This window comes from Crinia signifera, chromosome 19 (genome assembly GCF_055691185.1).
Source record: "Crinia signifera chromosome 19, ASM5569118v1, whole genome shotgun sequence".
Taxonomy (NCBI): domain Eukaryota; kingdom Metazoa; phylum Chordata; class Amphibia; order Anura; family Myobatrachidae; genus Crinia; species Crinia signifera.
Window position 1 is genome coordinate 55,789,831 of NC_139226.1, and position 18,667 is coordinate 55,808,497.

Genomic DNA, 18,667 nt, shown 5'->3' on the forward strand with positions numbered 1-18,667 from the left:
AGACACAGACAGCCAGCACCAGAGCTGCGGAGGTAGAGGGGGGGGGGGGGGGGGGTGTCCATGGGGGGGTAGCACCGGAGCTCTGGTGCTGTCTGTCTGTGTCTCTGGTGTTGTGATTTTGTGATTTTAACTGGCAGGAGCCAGTTTACTTTCTTGAAATAAATGTATAATTTATGTAATTAATAGGAGAGGTGCTCAGCTGCCCATGCTTACTGTACATTCACTTTTTTAAGTGTCTGACTTACCAATGTTCTTTTTATTTCATTCTGACAGGTGTTTTACCAGCGCGCTGATATGGCCATCGGCTCTCTTACTATAAATGAGGAACGATCTGAGATTATTGACTTTTCGGTCCCCTTTGTGGAAACAGGAATCAGCGTGATGGTGTCTAGAAGCAATGGAACTGTGTCCCCATCAGCATTTTTAGGTAACAATGCTACTCATAAACTGTCTAATCATCCAGCTGAGGGTGACAGGTTAAAATCCGTAGAACACATCTAGTAATATTGCCATTTAATATCTATTCTGGAAATGCTAAAAGTAAGCTGAATTTCCTCTTTGCAATGCCTATTTCTACATAAAGCCTCCATAAAATAAATGCAACAAACAGTAGAAGATAAAAATGAACCCAAAAAACAATAAAAACTAATGAGTGTATCAAAATAACAGCGCTTCACAGATGTGATATAAATATTTTATTGGTGCTCCCACTTTCAGCAGACCATAATGAACATTTGATCTAACCATAAAATATTGATACCATCTTCACAAAAATATGTACATAGAAAAGTACAAATGTTGGATCTAAGATGCAGCTTTGTGGGTGGGTGAACAGATAGACAAGCAGTTTATCTATACAGACAAATAGCTGGCTGGCACCTCATGGCTTCAGCAGAGAAAACTGCAGCACAGTCACATTTATAAAAATGCTCTTAACAGGTCAATGTTAAATTGGAACCTTCCCATCTGCTAGATTGGGGACAATAAGCACTGAAGCAGCACATTCTGCAGCGTCAGTGTACAGTGTATATTCAAAATGTCAACATTCACAGGAACAATATTGACAGCTAGTGAGTGATAGGGTTATGCTGCCATTGCGGTTAAGGTTAGGCTGCTGTTCACTGCTGCTCAGAGAAGCGGGCAACAGGGGACTCCCAACTCTCCCCCCCCCCCCCCACACACACACACAGGGCTGTTATCAGAAATTGTGGGGGTGAATACAGTTTTTTTTGTTTTAAGGGCTCTCCCCCTCCCTCACCAGGACCAGCACTCTAACTTAGTTACGGTACCTTTAGCGGGGACACACACTCTGTGCTCTGCTGCACTGCTCCTCAAACAAACATGGCACCACCGGCTCCTCGCACACATGTGGCGCCGTCACGCGCATTGGGTGCTCCCGGCTGGCCTGCTGCCCGCTGCACTGCCAGTTTGAATGTTCCTGGGCAGTGGGCAGTAGACAGAGGCTCCGGCCAGAGGGATGTGACGGCGCAGCGGACTGCGGCCAGATGAACTGCCGTGGGGGTAAGGGGGAGGGTGCTGGTGGCCGTGTGGGCTGTGGAGACATAGTGGCCTGGGTCTTGCCCCCTCTTTCTCAGCGGCCAGGCCCTATAGCACCCCCTGTTGGTGGCCCTGCGCACACACACACACACACACACACTGCGGGTCACTGCTGCCAAGATTGGGACGCTGGACAGTCCCAAACGATCATGACTGTCCCATAAAATTTTTAACATTTGGGAGGTATGGGAAACTGTTAGTGTTTCAATGCACCAAATAAATCTACATCAACACGCCCAATGCAACATTCATAATGTTGGCATAACATCCATGTCAACAATGCTTTAAGCCCAAAGATGTGATAACGTGTCAGGTGATAACACACCAACCAGGCAAATGCATTCGATTTGTACTATATAATAGAGATCTGTACACCATAATCTTGCTTGCGCAGTCTATTTTTTCGATTTTGATGCCATGAGGCCGCACATCGGAATCGAATAAAAATAAAATGCGGTCAATTTCCATTCGATTCCGATTCAGTTTCGCTTATATAAGACAAATAGACCACATTGAACCGTGTGTACATGGCAACAAATTGATGCGGTTCTACATTGCAGACCTGTACTGCACATACAGAGTAATGGTGTGTACACATGGAGAGATTCAGGCTAATGGCCAATTTTGTCTATCTGATTTTGGCTAACTGCACTTTAGATTTACACTATCATGCTATTTGGCCCTAGTCTAAATACATTTTACAAGCGACAAAGTCAGGATAGACTTGCCTTCACAGTCTTTTTAGCCATACAATACCGATGCCACGGGGCCACGAACTGGGATCGCATGCGACTAAACGCTGTGCGACAATCGCACCATGTGCACACAGCTTACGGGTCTGACGCATGCACAAAGTAGCAAACCTCAATACTAGCATGGAGACCTGAATTAGACCCAGTATTTGTACAAGATCCTTTAACAGTAAAGCCTTGGGAGCCTTGGTACACAGAGCTCAGCATTTATCAAATATCAAACACATTGCATGCTGTTATATTTAGATTCATATAGTATATCACTTTGTGAGCTGTCTCCGGAATTACGTATGTGACACTGACCTTTACTTTTAATCAAATCTATTTGTAAAAAAAAAAGGCTTAATATTCCCCTCCAGCAGGCAATAAGTGCTCTATAATGCATAAATATCTAGACTGCTTGTGGCACACTCAGTGGAGTTTAATACAAGTTCTAGGAATTCACAATGAGGCACTAAGTACTCATATGATGGAAAGTAATGTCACTTTAGATAAGCTGTGTGCTTATGAGTTTGCATAATCTCTATACAGAAGACAACAAAAAACTGAAGCTTATTAGTAATGGTAACTATGTGAATAGGAAATGTATATCATGTGTTGAATTATTTCATCTGCTCCGTTTATTCTATACTTTCCTCAACAAAGAGAGGAAATCCTGATGAAAGCATCATTCATATTGCAACAATAATAACATTAAACAGTGCTTAATAATAATCCTGTCAGCTTTAGTGTCACAGTTTAAACAGGAAATAGTACAGAATGTTCACCACATTCTACAGTGACTAAATTTATTGAAACAAGTCATTGTAAAGGGCCATACACACTGGATGACTATGCCCGGCATGTATGGACAGCGATGATAGCGTTCATCACTGGGGGGTAAGCTTTCCCCCTACCCAGCTCCGGTGGAGGGGGGAGGACGGCGTTGCATAGCACAGAGCTATGCAAAGCTGTCCTCAATGCCGCTCATCTGCTGGTAATAGCAGCAGATGAGCGGCTTTACCAGCGCTCACCGTTCATTGCCAGGCAGGGGTTAAAGTGAGGGGGAACCCGGTGGAACTGAGTTCCACCACCTGTAATCTTAGGAGGAACTGAGTTCCACCTGAACCACAGCCCTGGACAGTAGTTCCAACAAAAAAGCCGGTTCCAGCAGCTTCCTTTTCTGGCACGGCGTATGTGACGTCATGCTGCCACCACTGCTCAGGTGAATATCAGAGGAGAGGTAGCTGCTGGACAGAAAGGGACAGATATGTGTCTTATGTCAGATATATGAAATGGGGGTACTTATGTATTATCTGGGCTCCCATGTTAAATGCACCCCATTTTTTCATACTACTACTATCCAACTACGCACGGAGTTGATTTTATATAGTGTGGCGAGCGCAGCGAGCCACCGCGCCCGAAGCGTGGCGAGCCCCGCAAGGGGACGCGGTCTCATAAGAAAAACGGGAGCCCAGATATTACATAAGTACCGAAATGGGCACTTACTGCGGACATTTTTTGCTAGGTGAACTACTGCTGTGTGCATTCATGTAAAAGAGACACTTGTCATAACATGAATAAGGAGCACTACTTTGTGCTGTAACATGAATCAGGGTCACTACATGTGGTGTAATGTGCATATGATTGTGCTACTGTGTAGCATAATTTGAATTGGGAGTACTATTTTGAGATCACTGTCCCTTAATAAAGTATTAGAGGTATGACATAAAGGTTATAGATTGCATGGAGTGCCAAAAACCATGGCAGAACCCTGGGCTCCACCTAAATGGGGTGTGTGTGTGTGTGTCCATGGCAGGGTAAAAGAGTTCCACCACCTCTCTGGGACCACTTTAAGCCCTGTTGCCAGGGCATACACACTGGGTGGCGTTGAGCTGAATGCCGCTGAAAAATGCTGTTTTGATCGGCTTTCAGCTCAAAGTTCCCCAGTGTGTATGGGCCTTAAGTCTCAATTCACAATTAAACACACTACAGTTTGGAAATGTGGCTTTATGTGACCAGAATGTTTACAAGACCAAAATATTTTCTTTCATTTTCATTCATTTTGTACATTGGACAAATTTTTAAATTGAATGAATGTTAGTCTTAGGGCAGCAAATACTGACCTGTTGTTCTATTTCTATCCCTGGCATTAACACAATACCTGTGGACATACACAATATAGTAATGAAGAGACAGCCAGGTTATATAGGACTTAAGCTAGGACTGTAACTAGGGTGCCCAAGCAGTGCCGTCGTACAGAGCTCTGGAGACGAACTGGTGTTGCACTACGATCCTTGTTTCTGGCTAGGGATGTGCATGGAACAGCAACCTGTAACCAGTATCCTTACTGCAGTGAAGCATCCTTGTGACCAGAATAGGAATGGCCCCAGGGAACCAGTGATTTATGACCCTGCCCACTTTTTAGGGGGGCGGAGCCTGACTAAAAACCTTAATGCCGCTAGGCAATCAGTAGCAGATGACATTGTAGTTCAAATTAAAAAGAGAATACAATTTAAACTGATCTAATTGCCTTTTGAATTGACAATTAGCTACCCCAGATAAGAAATGCAATGCCATGAAAGGCAAAGGTACAGTAACAGAGGCAGGAGGGCAGATGCACCTGGGTCCAACTTGTCAGTACAGGTGATCGCTGGCTTTGTCGGAAACGGCCGTGGATTGTTAAACTCACGGCTGTTTTTTGACATTCTGCGGCCGTTTTTGTTGATCCAATGACTTTCCGACACTCGACAGCCAGACAGCCGGAACATTGTCAGATTAGTTACTGTCAGATCGGACAAAAACGGCCCGGGATTCCGACAGTCAGGATGTCAGGAGGCCTGGGGGGTCCCATGCCCTGGACCAGTCTCAGAGTAGTATTAGGGACTTGTCCTATTGAGGTAACCTGGACGCGGTGGACAAGCCGATAATAATGTCCATCATTATGCTAATAACCTCAGAAATGCAATATACTGTAGCAATGATATTAAAGGGTCTAGCATTTATATTTAGTGTGCACCTGCAAACTCCTCCTCCTGCTTGCTGCACTACAGGTCTCAGTAGGTAGTACCTCATATGTCCAGGGTGTGCAGTTTAGGGCCCCTCCCCCCAGGATGTCAGGAGTAACCTGAACTCCTTGGTGACAACATGCAGAACAACAATCTCCATAAGGAAGATATAGCGGGCCATATGTAATAATCTGTGAGTAATACCCGTACACACCAGGGCGACCCGCTCACAATCACGCGGTGCGCAAGACACGCTCATGATGTGCACCGTGAGTTTGTTCTGATCCGATCGCGACCCGCACCCGGGTGTATGGTCGTTTTCAGATCCTACTGTACCTGCTGTAGGTAGGATCTGAATAACAACTGAATGACCCATAAGGCCGCGCATCGGGATCGGATCAGAACAGGCAAAAAAGGGCCCAATCTATCTACAATCTACATCCAATCTGTCAGGATTGGATCTAGATTGATGGGATTAGTCCCTTGTCGTTCCTGGTGTGTACTCTGCATTACAGTAAGTAGTGTAATCTACTGTGCAACCAGAAAAGCACTGGTTCCGCCGATATGCAAACTCATAATGTATGGGCCAGTGTAGAAGCTTAAAAAAGCTTCTAAAATGAAAAGAAGTGATGTATCCCATAGCAACCAATCAGTTTCTATTATTTCTCTACTAGTAAAAAACCTATCAAAATGACAACTTCTGCAATGTACTTTCATTTTGAGCTGTGACTGTTTTTAGCCCACAAACTCCACTCCACCCCCAGTCCCTATCTGCTCTGACCTCCAATCTCTGGGGTAGATTTATTATAGCAGCGCCTATCGCGCCGCTATAACAGTTCCTGCTTCGCCTCATTAGCGAGGCGAAGCAGGAGGGGACACCGACAAGATCTATTAAGATCTTGCCGCTGGAGTGGGGGAGCGCTACAGTAACTCTCCCCTCCGGCGATGTCCCTCCTGGAGACAGCGCATCAGTTAATACTGATGCGCCGTCTCCTTCCCCCCCGGCCGGCTCACTGCGCATGCGCGGGATCTCGCTAGTCTAGCGAGATCCCAGCGCAGCTCAGCGCCAGCAGCAGGGACAGCGCTGTCCCTGCTGTTAGGTATAGGGCATCGCCGCCTGCAGCTGGCGAAGTCGACAGATGCAGGTGGCGGAACGGTCAGCGATGCTGACCGTTCATAAATCTGGCCGCCCCTGCGCTATGCCTCCTGCCCCACACCGCCAGCGTTAGAGTAAATGCTCGGCGGGTGTGATAGATCAGGGGAAGCACTATCCCCTGCTATAATGCACGGGGATAGCGCAGATTCCCCTGATCGCCTAGTAATAAATCTACCCCACAGTCTCTAAACAGCTCCCTCTCTCCATATCCCGCAAGTTTTAAACAGATCAGTGTCCCTGCAACATTTGCTTTCATTTTCTCATAGAGGTGAGGAGTAGTTAGCCTTTTGTACACACACACGGATCAATAAGTACCAGCGTTAAAAGACAGGTGGCTGAGGAAAGTTGGTAATTCTATCTTTCATCTTTCAAACAACGCCATACAAAATTTCAGATTGATTCATAGGTTAGTTTTTTTCCCACCGCAACAATGCACCGGCTCATCCGGAATTGTTGCGGCCACATGGCATGAGTTGCACTACGAATTGTTGCCACATCCACCATACTTGCCAGATTTGGCTCCCTGAAACTTCTTTCTGTTCCCTAACTTGAAAACGTGGCTTGAAGGGAAAAAAAATCAGCTCAAATGAGGAGGTCATCTTTGAGACAGAAGCCTACATGAGTTTGACTAATCATATTTTTTAGAGGGTTTTAAAGAAATGGCTGGGACATTTGGGAAAATGTTTTGCTGTGAAAGGAGATTTTGTTGAAAAAGAAACATTTCTGTGAAAAATTTTCATCTTTATTCTTAACACAGGTACTTATTGATCCACCCTTGTAAAAAAAAAAAAAGGAAGATATAGCGGGCCATATGTAATAATCTGTGAGTAATACCCGTACACACCAGGGCGACCCGCTCACAATCACGCGGTGCGCAAGACACGCTCATGATGTGCACCGTGAGTTTGTTCTGATCCGATCGCGACCCGCACCCGGGTGTATGGTCGTTTTCAGATCCTACTGTACCTGCTGTAGGTAGGATCTGAATAACAACTGAATGACCCATGAGGCCGCGCATCGGGATCGGATCAGAACAGGCAAAAAAGGGCCCAATCTATCTACAATCTACATCCAATCTGTCAGGATTGGATCTAGATTGATGGGATTAGTCCCTTGTCGTTCCTGGTGTGTACTCTGCATTACAGTAAGTAGTGTAATCTACTGTGCAACCAGAAAAGCACTGGTTCCGCCGATATGCAAACTCATAATGTATGGGCCAGTGTAGAAGCTTAAAAAAGCTTCTAAAATGAAAAGAAGTGATGTATCCCATAGCAACCAATCAGTTTCTATTATTTCTCTACTAGTAAAAAACCTATCAAAATGACAACTTCTGCAATGTACTTTCATTTTGAGCTGTGACTGTTTTTAGCCCACAAACTCCACTCCACCCCCAGTCCCTATCTGCTCTGACCTCCAATCTCTGGGGTAGATTTATTATAGCAGCGCCTATCGCGCCGCTATAACAGTTCCTGCTTCGCCTCATTAGCGAGGCGAAGCAGGAGGGGACACCGACAAGATCTATTAAGATCTTGCCGCTGGAGTGGGGGAGCGCTACAGTAACTCTCCCCTCCGGCGATGTCCCTCCTGGAGACAGCGCATCAGTTAATACTGATGCGCCGTCTCCTTCCCCCCCGGCCAGCTCACTGCGCATGCGCGGGATCTCGCTAGTCTAGCGAGATCCCAGCGCAGCTCAGCGCCAGCAGCAGGGACAGCGCTGTCCCTGCTGTTAGGTATAGGGCATCGCCGCCTGCAGCTGGCGAAGTCGACAGATGCAGGTGGCGGAACGGTCAGCGATGCTGACCGTTCATAAATCTGGCCGCCCCTGCGCTATGCCTCCTGCCCCACACCGCCAGCGTTAGAGTAAATGCTCGGCGGGTGTGATAGATCAGGGGAAGCACTATCCCCTGCTATAATGCACGGGGATAGCGCAGATTCCCCTGATCGCCTAGTAATAAATCTACCCCACAGTCTCTAAACAGCTCCCTCTCTCCATATCCCGCAAGTTTTAAACAGATCAGTGTCCCTGCAACATTTGCTTTCATTTTCTCATAGAGGTGAGGAGTAGTTAGCCTTTTGTACACACACACGGATCAATAAGTACCAGCGTTAAAAGACAGGTGGCTGAGGAAAGTTGGTAATTCTATCTTTCATCTTTCAAACAACGCCATACAAAATTTCAGATTGATTCATAGGTTAGTTTTTTTCCCACCGCAACAATGCACCAGCTCATCCGGAATTGTTGCGGCCACATGGCATGAGTTGCACTACGAATTGTTGCCACATCCACCATACTTGCCAGATTTGGCTCCCTGAAACTTCTTTCTGTTCCCTAACTTGAAAACGTGGCTTGAAGGGAAAAAAAATCAGCTCAAATGAGGAGGTCATCTTTGAGACAGAAGCCTACATGAGTTTGACTAATCATATTTTTTAGAGGGTTTTAAAGAAATGGCTGGGACATTTGGGAAAATGTTTTGCTGTGAAAGGAGATTTTGTTGAAAAAGAAACATTTCTGTGAAAAATTTTCATCTTTATTCTTAACACAGGTACTTATTGATCCACCCTTGTAAAAAAAAAAAAAAAAAAAAAATATATATATATATATATATACATCGGTGGGGTGGCGCGGCACTCACAGCAGAAGAAAGACGCAGTACACTTGAATCGAGTGCAACGTTTCAATGTCCTTTATTGGACATTTTCGTCAGGCTTGTAAAACAGTCAATACAAACAAGTATATATACATCACCGCGTGAACGTAAACCAGCGTGTTTAGTGACGCTGGAAAATGACGTCAGTCCATAACGACTGCGTGCTACCATCACCATGGTAACAAACGAATACAAAATACAAACAGATCAACGATACATTTAAATACACCAAGAGAACTAGCAACACTGTGGCTATACAAAGTCAATATACAAATTGGGCTGGTGTAACCTCTATGCAGAAATAATTAAATTCAGCAGTCCTGTAAAAAACAGAAAGGATAATATTCATATAATAATAGCAGATATTTATAGCGTATTTGTGTAGGAAACATCATAGTAATATATGACCATATGCACTACAAACCAATAGCTACTAGACAGTTAGCAGAGTAATGTATGAAATAGGCATAAATGGCGATAACCATTATGAAGCTATATTAATTAATTCTTAGAAACATTCTTAGAACAACCTCTACAGGAAAACATTTTTTTAAAAAAATCTATGAATTCAAGGTACATAGTCAGAGTTATTTTCTGGACAAGCAACTTATTCCCAAATGCTCATTAAGGCCCCTAGGGGAAATCGTATCCAGTTTATGTATCCAGCGGGTCTCGCATTTCAACAACTGCAAACCCCTGTTACCCCCCCGTAAACTCAGGGGAACATGATCAATCATGCGATATTTTAATGAAGGCAAAGAATGTTTCATTGCCAGGAAATGTTTAGGCACTGGTAGGTCGCATTTACCACCCGCTAAAGCTGCCCGAATCGTGGACCTATGGGTGGTTATCCGTTCCTTGAACGTTCTCTCGGTCTTACCGATGTATGAAAGGCCACACGGGCAGATTAACTGGTAGACAACAAATTTCGATTCACAACTGAGAGTATGTTTGATTGAATACTTGGTACCTTGGTGTGGGTGATAAAATACGGGGCCAGGAATCATACAACTGCATACCGTACAAGTACATCTAATACATCCTTTGGGAGGGGACTTCTTCTGGAGTTTAAATGCCGATATGTCAGTTTTGACCAACATATCGCGCAAATTAGGCGCTCTTTGATAGGACGACAGAAGTCTGGATTTAGGGATGTTAATGTCTCGATCCGTAGAGACTATAGGCCAAAGCTTCTTTGAGACTTTGTTAATAATAGGGCTGGCGGTAGAATATTTCGTGACCCAAGGTATAACATCATTTGCTGTCAAATCACTCTCAACCCTCGGTGTAAGTAACTGTTCCCGGGTCAGTAAGGATGCACGCTCTTTAGCTGCTTTGAGATCACTAGGTTTGTAGCCCCTCAAAAGGCGAAAATAGATCAGTTTGAAGCCCTGCACAAACCTATATTGATTGCGGACACAACCAACAATTGGTACGACAAATTATCCGCACAATTGATCAATTATAAGCGTGAGTTGACCAGATTTAAGAAAGAGAAACGAGAGAAAGTCGATGCTGATTACGAGGCCAATACAGTCTACCAGTGGACTTCCTCGACAAGAAGTGAACGACGTCCTTTCTTTCGTCAAAATAGATACAGAGGTTACGTCACATCAGACCATTCTACTGACAATCAGTCATCCAACAGTGAGTCCGAGGGGGGTACTAAACGTGGTCGCGGTAGAGGGAGACGACAACCAACGGGCCCTTTAGGGGTGACCACCCGCCTCCGAGAAGGCGGCGGCGGTATAACCGAAGAGGGCAGCAATGGCAGAGGCAGGCAAATTGGAAAAAAGCCTCCCCCGATGGGCAGAGTCTAGTGGTGAATCTTTCATCACATACTCTCTCTGAGGCGGAATTGAACATTCTCTCGAGGGGACTTTCATTTGTGCCGACATCCAAAATCGACACATTGACATGGAAAGTGGAACAACATACTTTACACAGACAGCTGAAATTAAAAGAATTTTTTGCCAAGCCTACAAGTGTACCTAATGTCATGCCTGCCTCTACTAACATCCCTCCGCAACTAAAGAAACTACTACCACGGTCCACTTTTGACCCCCAATCTACAAATCCCTCTATAAAAACCTACATGAGACTTCTGGATATACAAGTGAAAGAACAACTCACAGAAATGCCGATTGCACATTCCAACTTATCCGCTCTTGAACGTGATACCTTAAAATCATTGTCGAACAACCACCAACTTATATTTAGACCAGCGGATAAAGGTGGAGCATTGGTCATAATGGACTATGATAAATACAAATTAGAATTGGATCTGCAACTATCTGATAGGTCAACGTACCAGAAATTGTCACGTGATCCCACGGTGGAATACAAAAATGTCTTAATTAACCTTTTGAAAAGATCAGTCCGGGATGGGATAATTGAACAGTCTTTGATGGATGCCTTGATCCCCCAATACCCTGTGGTTCCGGTTATATATAGTATCCCTAAGATACACAAAAGCCTGGAGAATCCGCCTGGAAGGCCGATCATCGCAGCAAGACAGTCACTATCTCAACACACTTCTGTCTTTATAGACGCTATCCTGCAGCCTTTTATTGTTCGCCATCCGAGGTATTTGCTGGACACTACCACACTTCTTCAATTACTACAAGCATTCCCTGTCATGACTGATGAGGTATGGCTTATTACATTAGACGTGAAGAGCCTCTATACCGTTATCCCGCATAACGCTGGTATGGAGGCAATCAGTTCGTTTTTGCATGCACAAAGTGATTATAACGGTCCTGATATAAATTTTTTGCTGTCTTTGATGCATTTCATCTTAACAAAGAATTATTTCATTCATGATGGGGCATTCTGGCTGCAGACTAATGGATGCTCAATGGGTTCGAACGCAGCGCCAGCTTACGCGAACATTTTTATGTTCTCCATTGAGCAGAAATTGTTTTTTGAAAATCCAGATATTGCAGCCAGAATACTCCTGTATCGTCGATTTATCGATGACTTGCTTGTTTTTTGGGCAGGCCCTATTGTTGATTTTGTTGATCTTATCGATGCACATAATATTAGCACAAGTCCTGTGAAATTTACCATTAATTATGATTTAAAAACCATACATTTCTTGGATGTTGCTATCCGTCTGAAAGATGGCCATATTTCCACTAGTTTGTTTCAAAAAAAGACCGACAGAAATAATTTGTTACATGGTTCTAGCGCCCATCCTAGAAATCTGATTAAAGGGTTACCATATTCACAAATAATCCGCATTAAACGGATTATTTCAGATCCCCTTGAAGCTGAATTAGAGATCAACGCACTAATGGATAAATTTCTTTTGAGGGGCTACAAACCTAGTGACCTCAAAGCAGCTAAAGAGCGTGCATCCTTACTGACCCGGGAACAGTTACTTACACCGAGGGTTGAGAGTGATTTGACAGCAAATGATGTTATACCTTGGGTCACGAAATATTCTACCGCCAGCCCTATTATTAACAAAGTCTCAAAGAAGCTTTGGCCTATAGTCTCTACGGATCGAGACATTAACATCCCTAAATCCAGACTTCTGTCGTCCTATCAAAGAGCGCCTAATTTGCGCGATATGTTGGTCAAAACTGACATATCGGCATTTAAACTCCAGAAGAAGTCCCCTCCCAAAGGATGTATTAGATGTACTTGTACGGTATGCAGTTGTATGATTCCTGGCCCCGTATTTTATCACCCACACCAAGGTACCAAGTATTCAATCAAACATACTCTCAGTTGTGAATCGAAATTTGTTGTCTACCAGTTAATCTGCCCGTGTGGCCTTTCATACATCGGTAAGACCGAGAGAACGTTCAAGGAACGGATAACCACCCATAGGTCCACGATTCGGGCAGCTTTAGCGGGTGGTAAATGCGACCTACCAGTGCCTAAACATTTCCTGGCAATGAAACATTCTTTGCCTTCATTAAAATATCGCATGATTGATCATGTTCCCCTGAGTTTACGGGGGGGTAACAGGGGTTTGCAGTTGTTGAAATGCGAGACCCGCTGGATACATAAACTGGATACGATTTCCCCTAGGGGCCTTAATGAGCATTTGGGAATAAGTTGCTTGTCCAGAAAATAACTCTGACTATGTACCTTGAATTCATAGATTTTTTTAAAAAAATGTTTTCCTGTAGAGGTTGTTCTAAGAATGTTTCTAAGAATTAATTAATATAGCTTCATAATGGTTATCGCCATTTATGCCTATTTCATACATTACTCTGCTAACTGTCTAGTAGCTATTGGTTTGTAGTGCATATGGTCATATATTACTATGATGTTTCCTACACAAATACGCTATAAATATCTGCTATTATTATATGAATATTATCCTTTCTGTTTTTTACAGGACTGCTGAATTTAATTATTTCTGCATAGAGGTTACACCAGCCCAATTTGTATATTGACTTTGTATAGCCACAGTGTTGCTAGTTCTCTTGGTGTATTTAAATGTATCGTTGATCTGTTTGTATTTTGTATTCGTTTGTTACCATGGTGATGGTAGCACGCAGTCGTTATGGACTGACGTCATTTTCCAGCGTCACTAAACACGCTGGTTTACGTTCACGCGGTGATGTATATATACTTGTTTGTATTGACTGTTTTACAAGCCTGACGAAAATGTCCAATAAAGGACATTGAAACGTTGCACTCGATTCAAGTGTACTGCGTCTTTCTTCTGCTGTGAGTGCCGCGCCACCCCACCGATGTATCTACTCCTCCAGTGAGGGCACCCAGCCAAGCATTGTTACTATAAGCGCTACGGCGCACTCGTGAGTGCCGGTCTCCTGCTACTTATATATATATATATATATATATAGCAGGGTTTTCTTATACACGTACATGTACAGGAAGGAGGCGGCACTCAACTGGATTTAGAAAAGTGCTTTTAAGTTTTTCAAGTAAGATGCATAATGATGACGACGTTTCAAGACATTTACAGTCTTTTCCTCAGGTCATTATATAATTGCAATAACAGTGCAATGTGCAAAAGCATAAACAGTGTCTTACCTTCTCTTGAGGCAATATATACGTATGTGCAGCGTGAGACAGTGATGCCGGCTTGTCAGGACTTCCGGGAGGCCGGTCTCTCAGGGACGCCCCCTGGGAGTAACCTCGAGTACGTCACCGCCCGCCAGGCATCACACTCTGTAAGTACAATGAGTGATAATAAATAACGTGCGGCATTACAAGATCACAAAAACAGTGTCAATCATGGTGAAAAGAACAAAACTTGTACAAGTGCTAAAAATAGAAATATAAACGAGTTAAAACGCTAGCGGGATCATTGCTCATATCTAGTGTATTACTGCCGCGCTGCGCTTCACAGACCCGCTGTGAGGCGTCAGTCTGACGGCGTTATAGGGATCTAGGTGTCGTCATGTGTACCATGTCGACTGCCTAGAGTTACCTTTTTATCAATTTATGTATGGATCCCCGCTGGCTAATGGGGAGCTCCATATATCTGGAGGGGATTCAAGATGAATACTGTGTTGCTAATGCAGATACTGATGTATTTATAGATACATATTTTATAAAGATAAAATAAACGGGTAAATCCCACAAAATAATATTGTATCTGTGCATATGCAACATCTAAGAACTATTCTACAACCAAATGATTCACAGAAAAATGTTCCAAGTAAATTTATCATTTAGTCCATTGGGGACTAAGGTGTTTAAAGTGTGTATCCACTTAGATTCACACTGTGACAGTTTCTTTTGACGGTCTCCACCACGGACAGGCTGTGGAACGTGATCTATTACTTTACACCGCAGGCTTGCTAGAGAATGTCCTGCAAGTCGGAAATGTTTAGCGACAGGTTGCTCAATTCCTTTTAGGTCCTTGCCCTCAAGCGATGCCCGAATGGATGATCGATGTTGTGCCATTCTTGTCCGTAGATCGCGAGAAGTTTGGCCCACATATACTAGTGCACACGGACATGTGATGGTATAAATTATAAACGTGGTGGTACAGGTCAACGTCTGTCTGATCTTGTACTTCTCACCGGAGTGAGGGTTCTTCACATATGTGCCGGGTTCCATGTAACTACAGGTAGTACATGTCGGACATTTCACACAACCACGGTTTCGGATTGGTATAAATGTTTCTTTTTTGATGGGGGTCAAATTCGTTTTTACCAGAATATCTCTAATGCTTCGGCCCCGACGGTAAGCTGGCATTAAACGTTTGTCTTTCAAACATGGTAATTCCTTGTCACTGGTCACAATCGGCCAAAGTTTTTTTATTTGTTGCGACAATGTATCGCATATCGGTGTATATTTTGTGACAAAAGGAATTCTGTGGCCGGTAGCATCCCGTGTCGATTTCTGCAGCAATGATTCCCTGGGTATTTGCATTATCTCGTGTTTCTGTTGGATTAGCTCTTTATATGCATACCCACGAGTCACGAACTTATTGATCATTTCATCCAAGGTAGTTGATAGGCATATATGATTACTGGAAATGCGGGCTGCTCGTAGCATCTGAGATCTCGGTAAACCACGAATCAGTGCCGGTGGGTGGCAACTGGACTTTAGCAGGAACGTGTTCCTGTCTGTCGGTTTATTATATACAGACGTGTTGATGCGATTATCTTTCAAGGTGATTAGTACATCCAAATAATTTATGACCCTAAGGTCCATTTGGTGGGTAAATTTTATTGGAGTATCTTGCATATTAATAGACGTGATGACGGCCATTAATTGCTCTGTTGTATCCGTCCAAAAGATGATCAAATCATCTATATACCGTGTATATAGGAAAATCTTGTCAGATATCGTCGCATCGTCAAAGAAGAATATCTGTTCCTGTTCGAACATGTATATGTTCGCCAGTGCCGGAGCCACCGGGGACCCCATTGCACACCCGGTTGTTTGTATGAAGAACTGCCCGTTGTGCATAAAGTAATTGTGGGACAAGGTGTACTGTAGTAATTCCATAAAGAGGGGGATAGGAATTGTGTCAAACTTTTTTCTATATAAAAATGTCTCAACCGCTTTTAACCCACTAGCGTGGGGTATAACTGAATACAAATTTTTCACATCCAGTGTGCACATCACAAGACCAGTTGGAATCGCTGGTAAAGCTCCCAATTTGCTCAATAAATGAGTCGTGTCCTTCAAAAAGGTTTTTTCCTGGATCAATAATGGCTGTAGAAATGCATCTAGCCATTGCGCCACCGGATGAGTAATGGAATCGACGGCTGATATAATCGGGCGGGGGGGTGGATTGAGTTCATCTTTGTGGATCTTTGGGATCGTATATATCACCGGGATCTTAGGGAAATCGTTGCTCAGATTTTTCCTTGTTTTGGCGTCAATCTGTTGTGTTATGAGCGCCGCGTCCAAGATGTTATTTAGGATTTTGATATATATATATTACATCCTAGAAAATATTGACAGAATCTGATTGGCTGCTATGGGCAACATCTCATTTTCAGTAGCTTTAGTAAATACCAATGTGTCAATAGGTTTATATTCTGTAAGCATAAGTCCGGTATTGTGCTCTCTTCAAGGGGCAAAGCTTTGACTCCCAGGGCTGCCATTTACATTTCATTAGCCAGAAATCTATCCATCTGTGACTTTGGTTTTAAACGTTGTGTATGTAATAGCTTTTTCTTATCCATCGGTTTAAATATTCTGGATCTTATCCAGATGAGAAAATAAGTGTATGAAAGTAAAGGCAGCCTTCTAAATTAATTACAGGTTGCGCATTGAAAATGCTGATGCGAGTATATTTGGATATATTAGCCTTGTTTTTTTTTTATTATTGAGTCGTGTCGCAGTGTTAAATACTACCCTATAGCTTAGCTTCTTCATTGTACAATGCTGCGGTAAAGTGTACTTTGTTCAGATTGAGTGCCTGTCAGAACTTCTTACTACTGGTATATTTTCTGTGCTTGATTGTGCACTGTGAAATCCCATTTGCAGGTTCTGCAGAGCTGTCAGATAAAGCAGAGCAGGCAGGTAGCACATTGAAGATAACCTGAGAAATATGCGGGCTGATCAAGCCTTCCCCTTAAGTAATACAGGATTTCATGTTCTAGAGCACAAAGAGAAAGAACATAGAATTTTCTTCAAAGTAAAAATAATCAAGTAGAAAAAAGGAATGGAAGAAATGATTAGGTAGAGTGAAAAGATTAGCCATAATGGAGTAATAGACATTTTAATTGACAAGCAGATGAAATACAGTTTGTTAAATAGAATAAGACACTAGTGACTGCAGCTATTTAACATTCTGATGGCGTGCCTAAACTTGAATGAATTATAATTTCTTACTGTTGATTATTACTCATAAACATAATGTTGGAGGGTATTTTGCATAGAGCAGAGGCATTTTAACACAGGAGGGGGACTGTGTGCACCTTTTGTGGTTTCCTCCATGAAAAAAAAAATGTCACCAGCGCATGTGTAGAAGACTCAGAAGCAGTTATAAGGGAGGAGAAGTAATAAAGTCCCTGGCACTTTATCACCAGCCAATCAACTTCTTAAACCTTTTTAAACCCAGCCTGTAACTTAACAGTCAGGAGCTGATTGGCCGGTGATAAAGTACCAGGCACTTAGGAGGTTATTCTGGTTGGTGCGTACATTTCCGAATTCTTTCGGAGCGGACCGCACGCCACGCTGTGCAGACATCGTACGAAAAAACGCCCACCGGTCCTCCGCATTCGAACGGACTCACTCTTTAAGAAGAGGGTGTGTTTACGGACGACATCCAAACCTTGCGTGTGCGGTGGACACACACATATTCTGCACGGTCTTACAGCGTCTGCACGGTCTTACAGCGTCAGAACGGACGGGAACCTGCCCGTACGCACCGATGCGGTGTATTTCCGCAAAACATACTACTATCATCGGAACTCATACATCACACACATGACACACTTATGCAATTAGGCTACCTCATTAAAAAGGGATTGTTTTTAATGGTCATCTATTATTTTTCGAATTGATCATTAAACACATTACTACCACTTTAGATTAACCCTTACATCATGCAAAGTTCCAAACATTCTTTCTTGCCCCTTTACGCCCATGTGTTATGTATGCATGTATCATAAATTATTCTTCAAATGCAAACACACACATACACACCAACACACTATGTACATCTTAACATTACCCTTCACTTTCAAGCACTTGTATGCAATAAACCCATCTATATACTGTATATACCTTTTGCAACTTACATAAATATACAACACTATTTATACCTATACTTTAAAATGATACAAAAACACACAGACCACTTCTAACTTTCATATAAACATTTATGTAATGTAACAGTAATGGTCCATTTAGGCTGCAATGGTTCCAATTGAAGCAATGAAAAGAGTGTAATTAATGAGTAATGAGTAGAGGAGTGGATTGTATTGTGTTCAGCTGACTGTGGTTCAGGTGCGGCCATACTAATTGGACGATCCGAATGCCTAGCGCATGACCGAGTGGTGTCCGCAAAGTGAAACTTGCTTATGAAGACCGCATATTTCCTGGCTGTTGGTTCGTTTGCAGTCAGTGTTCTGTCCAAATGCATGCCTACCAGAATTAGTGCACTCCCTC

General features: G+C 43.2%; 1 protein-coding gene and 1 long non-coding RNA gene across 5 annotated transcripts in view; one reads left to right on the top strand and one right to left on the bottom strand.

The window, feature by feature from the left end:
- The window catches only part of GRIN2D (glutamate ionotropic receptor NMDA type subunit 2D), a 762,310-nt gene that overhangs the window by 538,533 nt on the left and 205,110 nt on the right, over positions 1–18,667 (top strand). For all 3 annotated transcript variants that reach the window (XM_083162615.1, XM_083162612.1, XM_083162614.1), the window contains one exon: positions 274–427. In XM_083162615.1, coding sequence (XP_083018741.1) covers positions 274–427 — 154 coding nt within the window. The remainder of the gene's footprint in view (positions 1–273; positions 428–18,667) is intronic.
- The window catches only part of LOC146042564 (uncharacterized), a 108,185-nt gene that overhangs the window by 82,469 nt on the left and 7,049 nt on the right, over positions 1–18,667 (bottom strand). For both annotated transcript variants that reach the window (XR_014463920.1, XR_014463921.1), the window contains exon 3: positions 14,117–14,254. This is a non-coding gene — a long non-coding RNA (uncharacterized LOC146042564). The remainder of the gene's footprint in view (positions 1–14,116; positions 14,255–18,667) is intronic.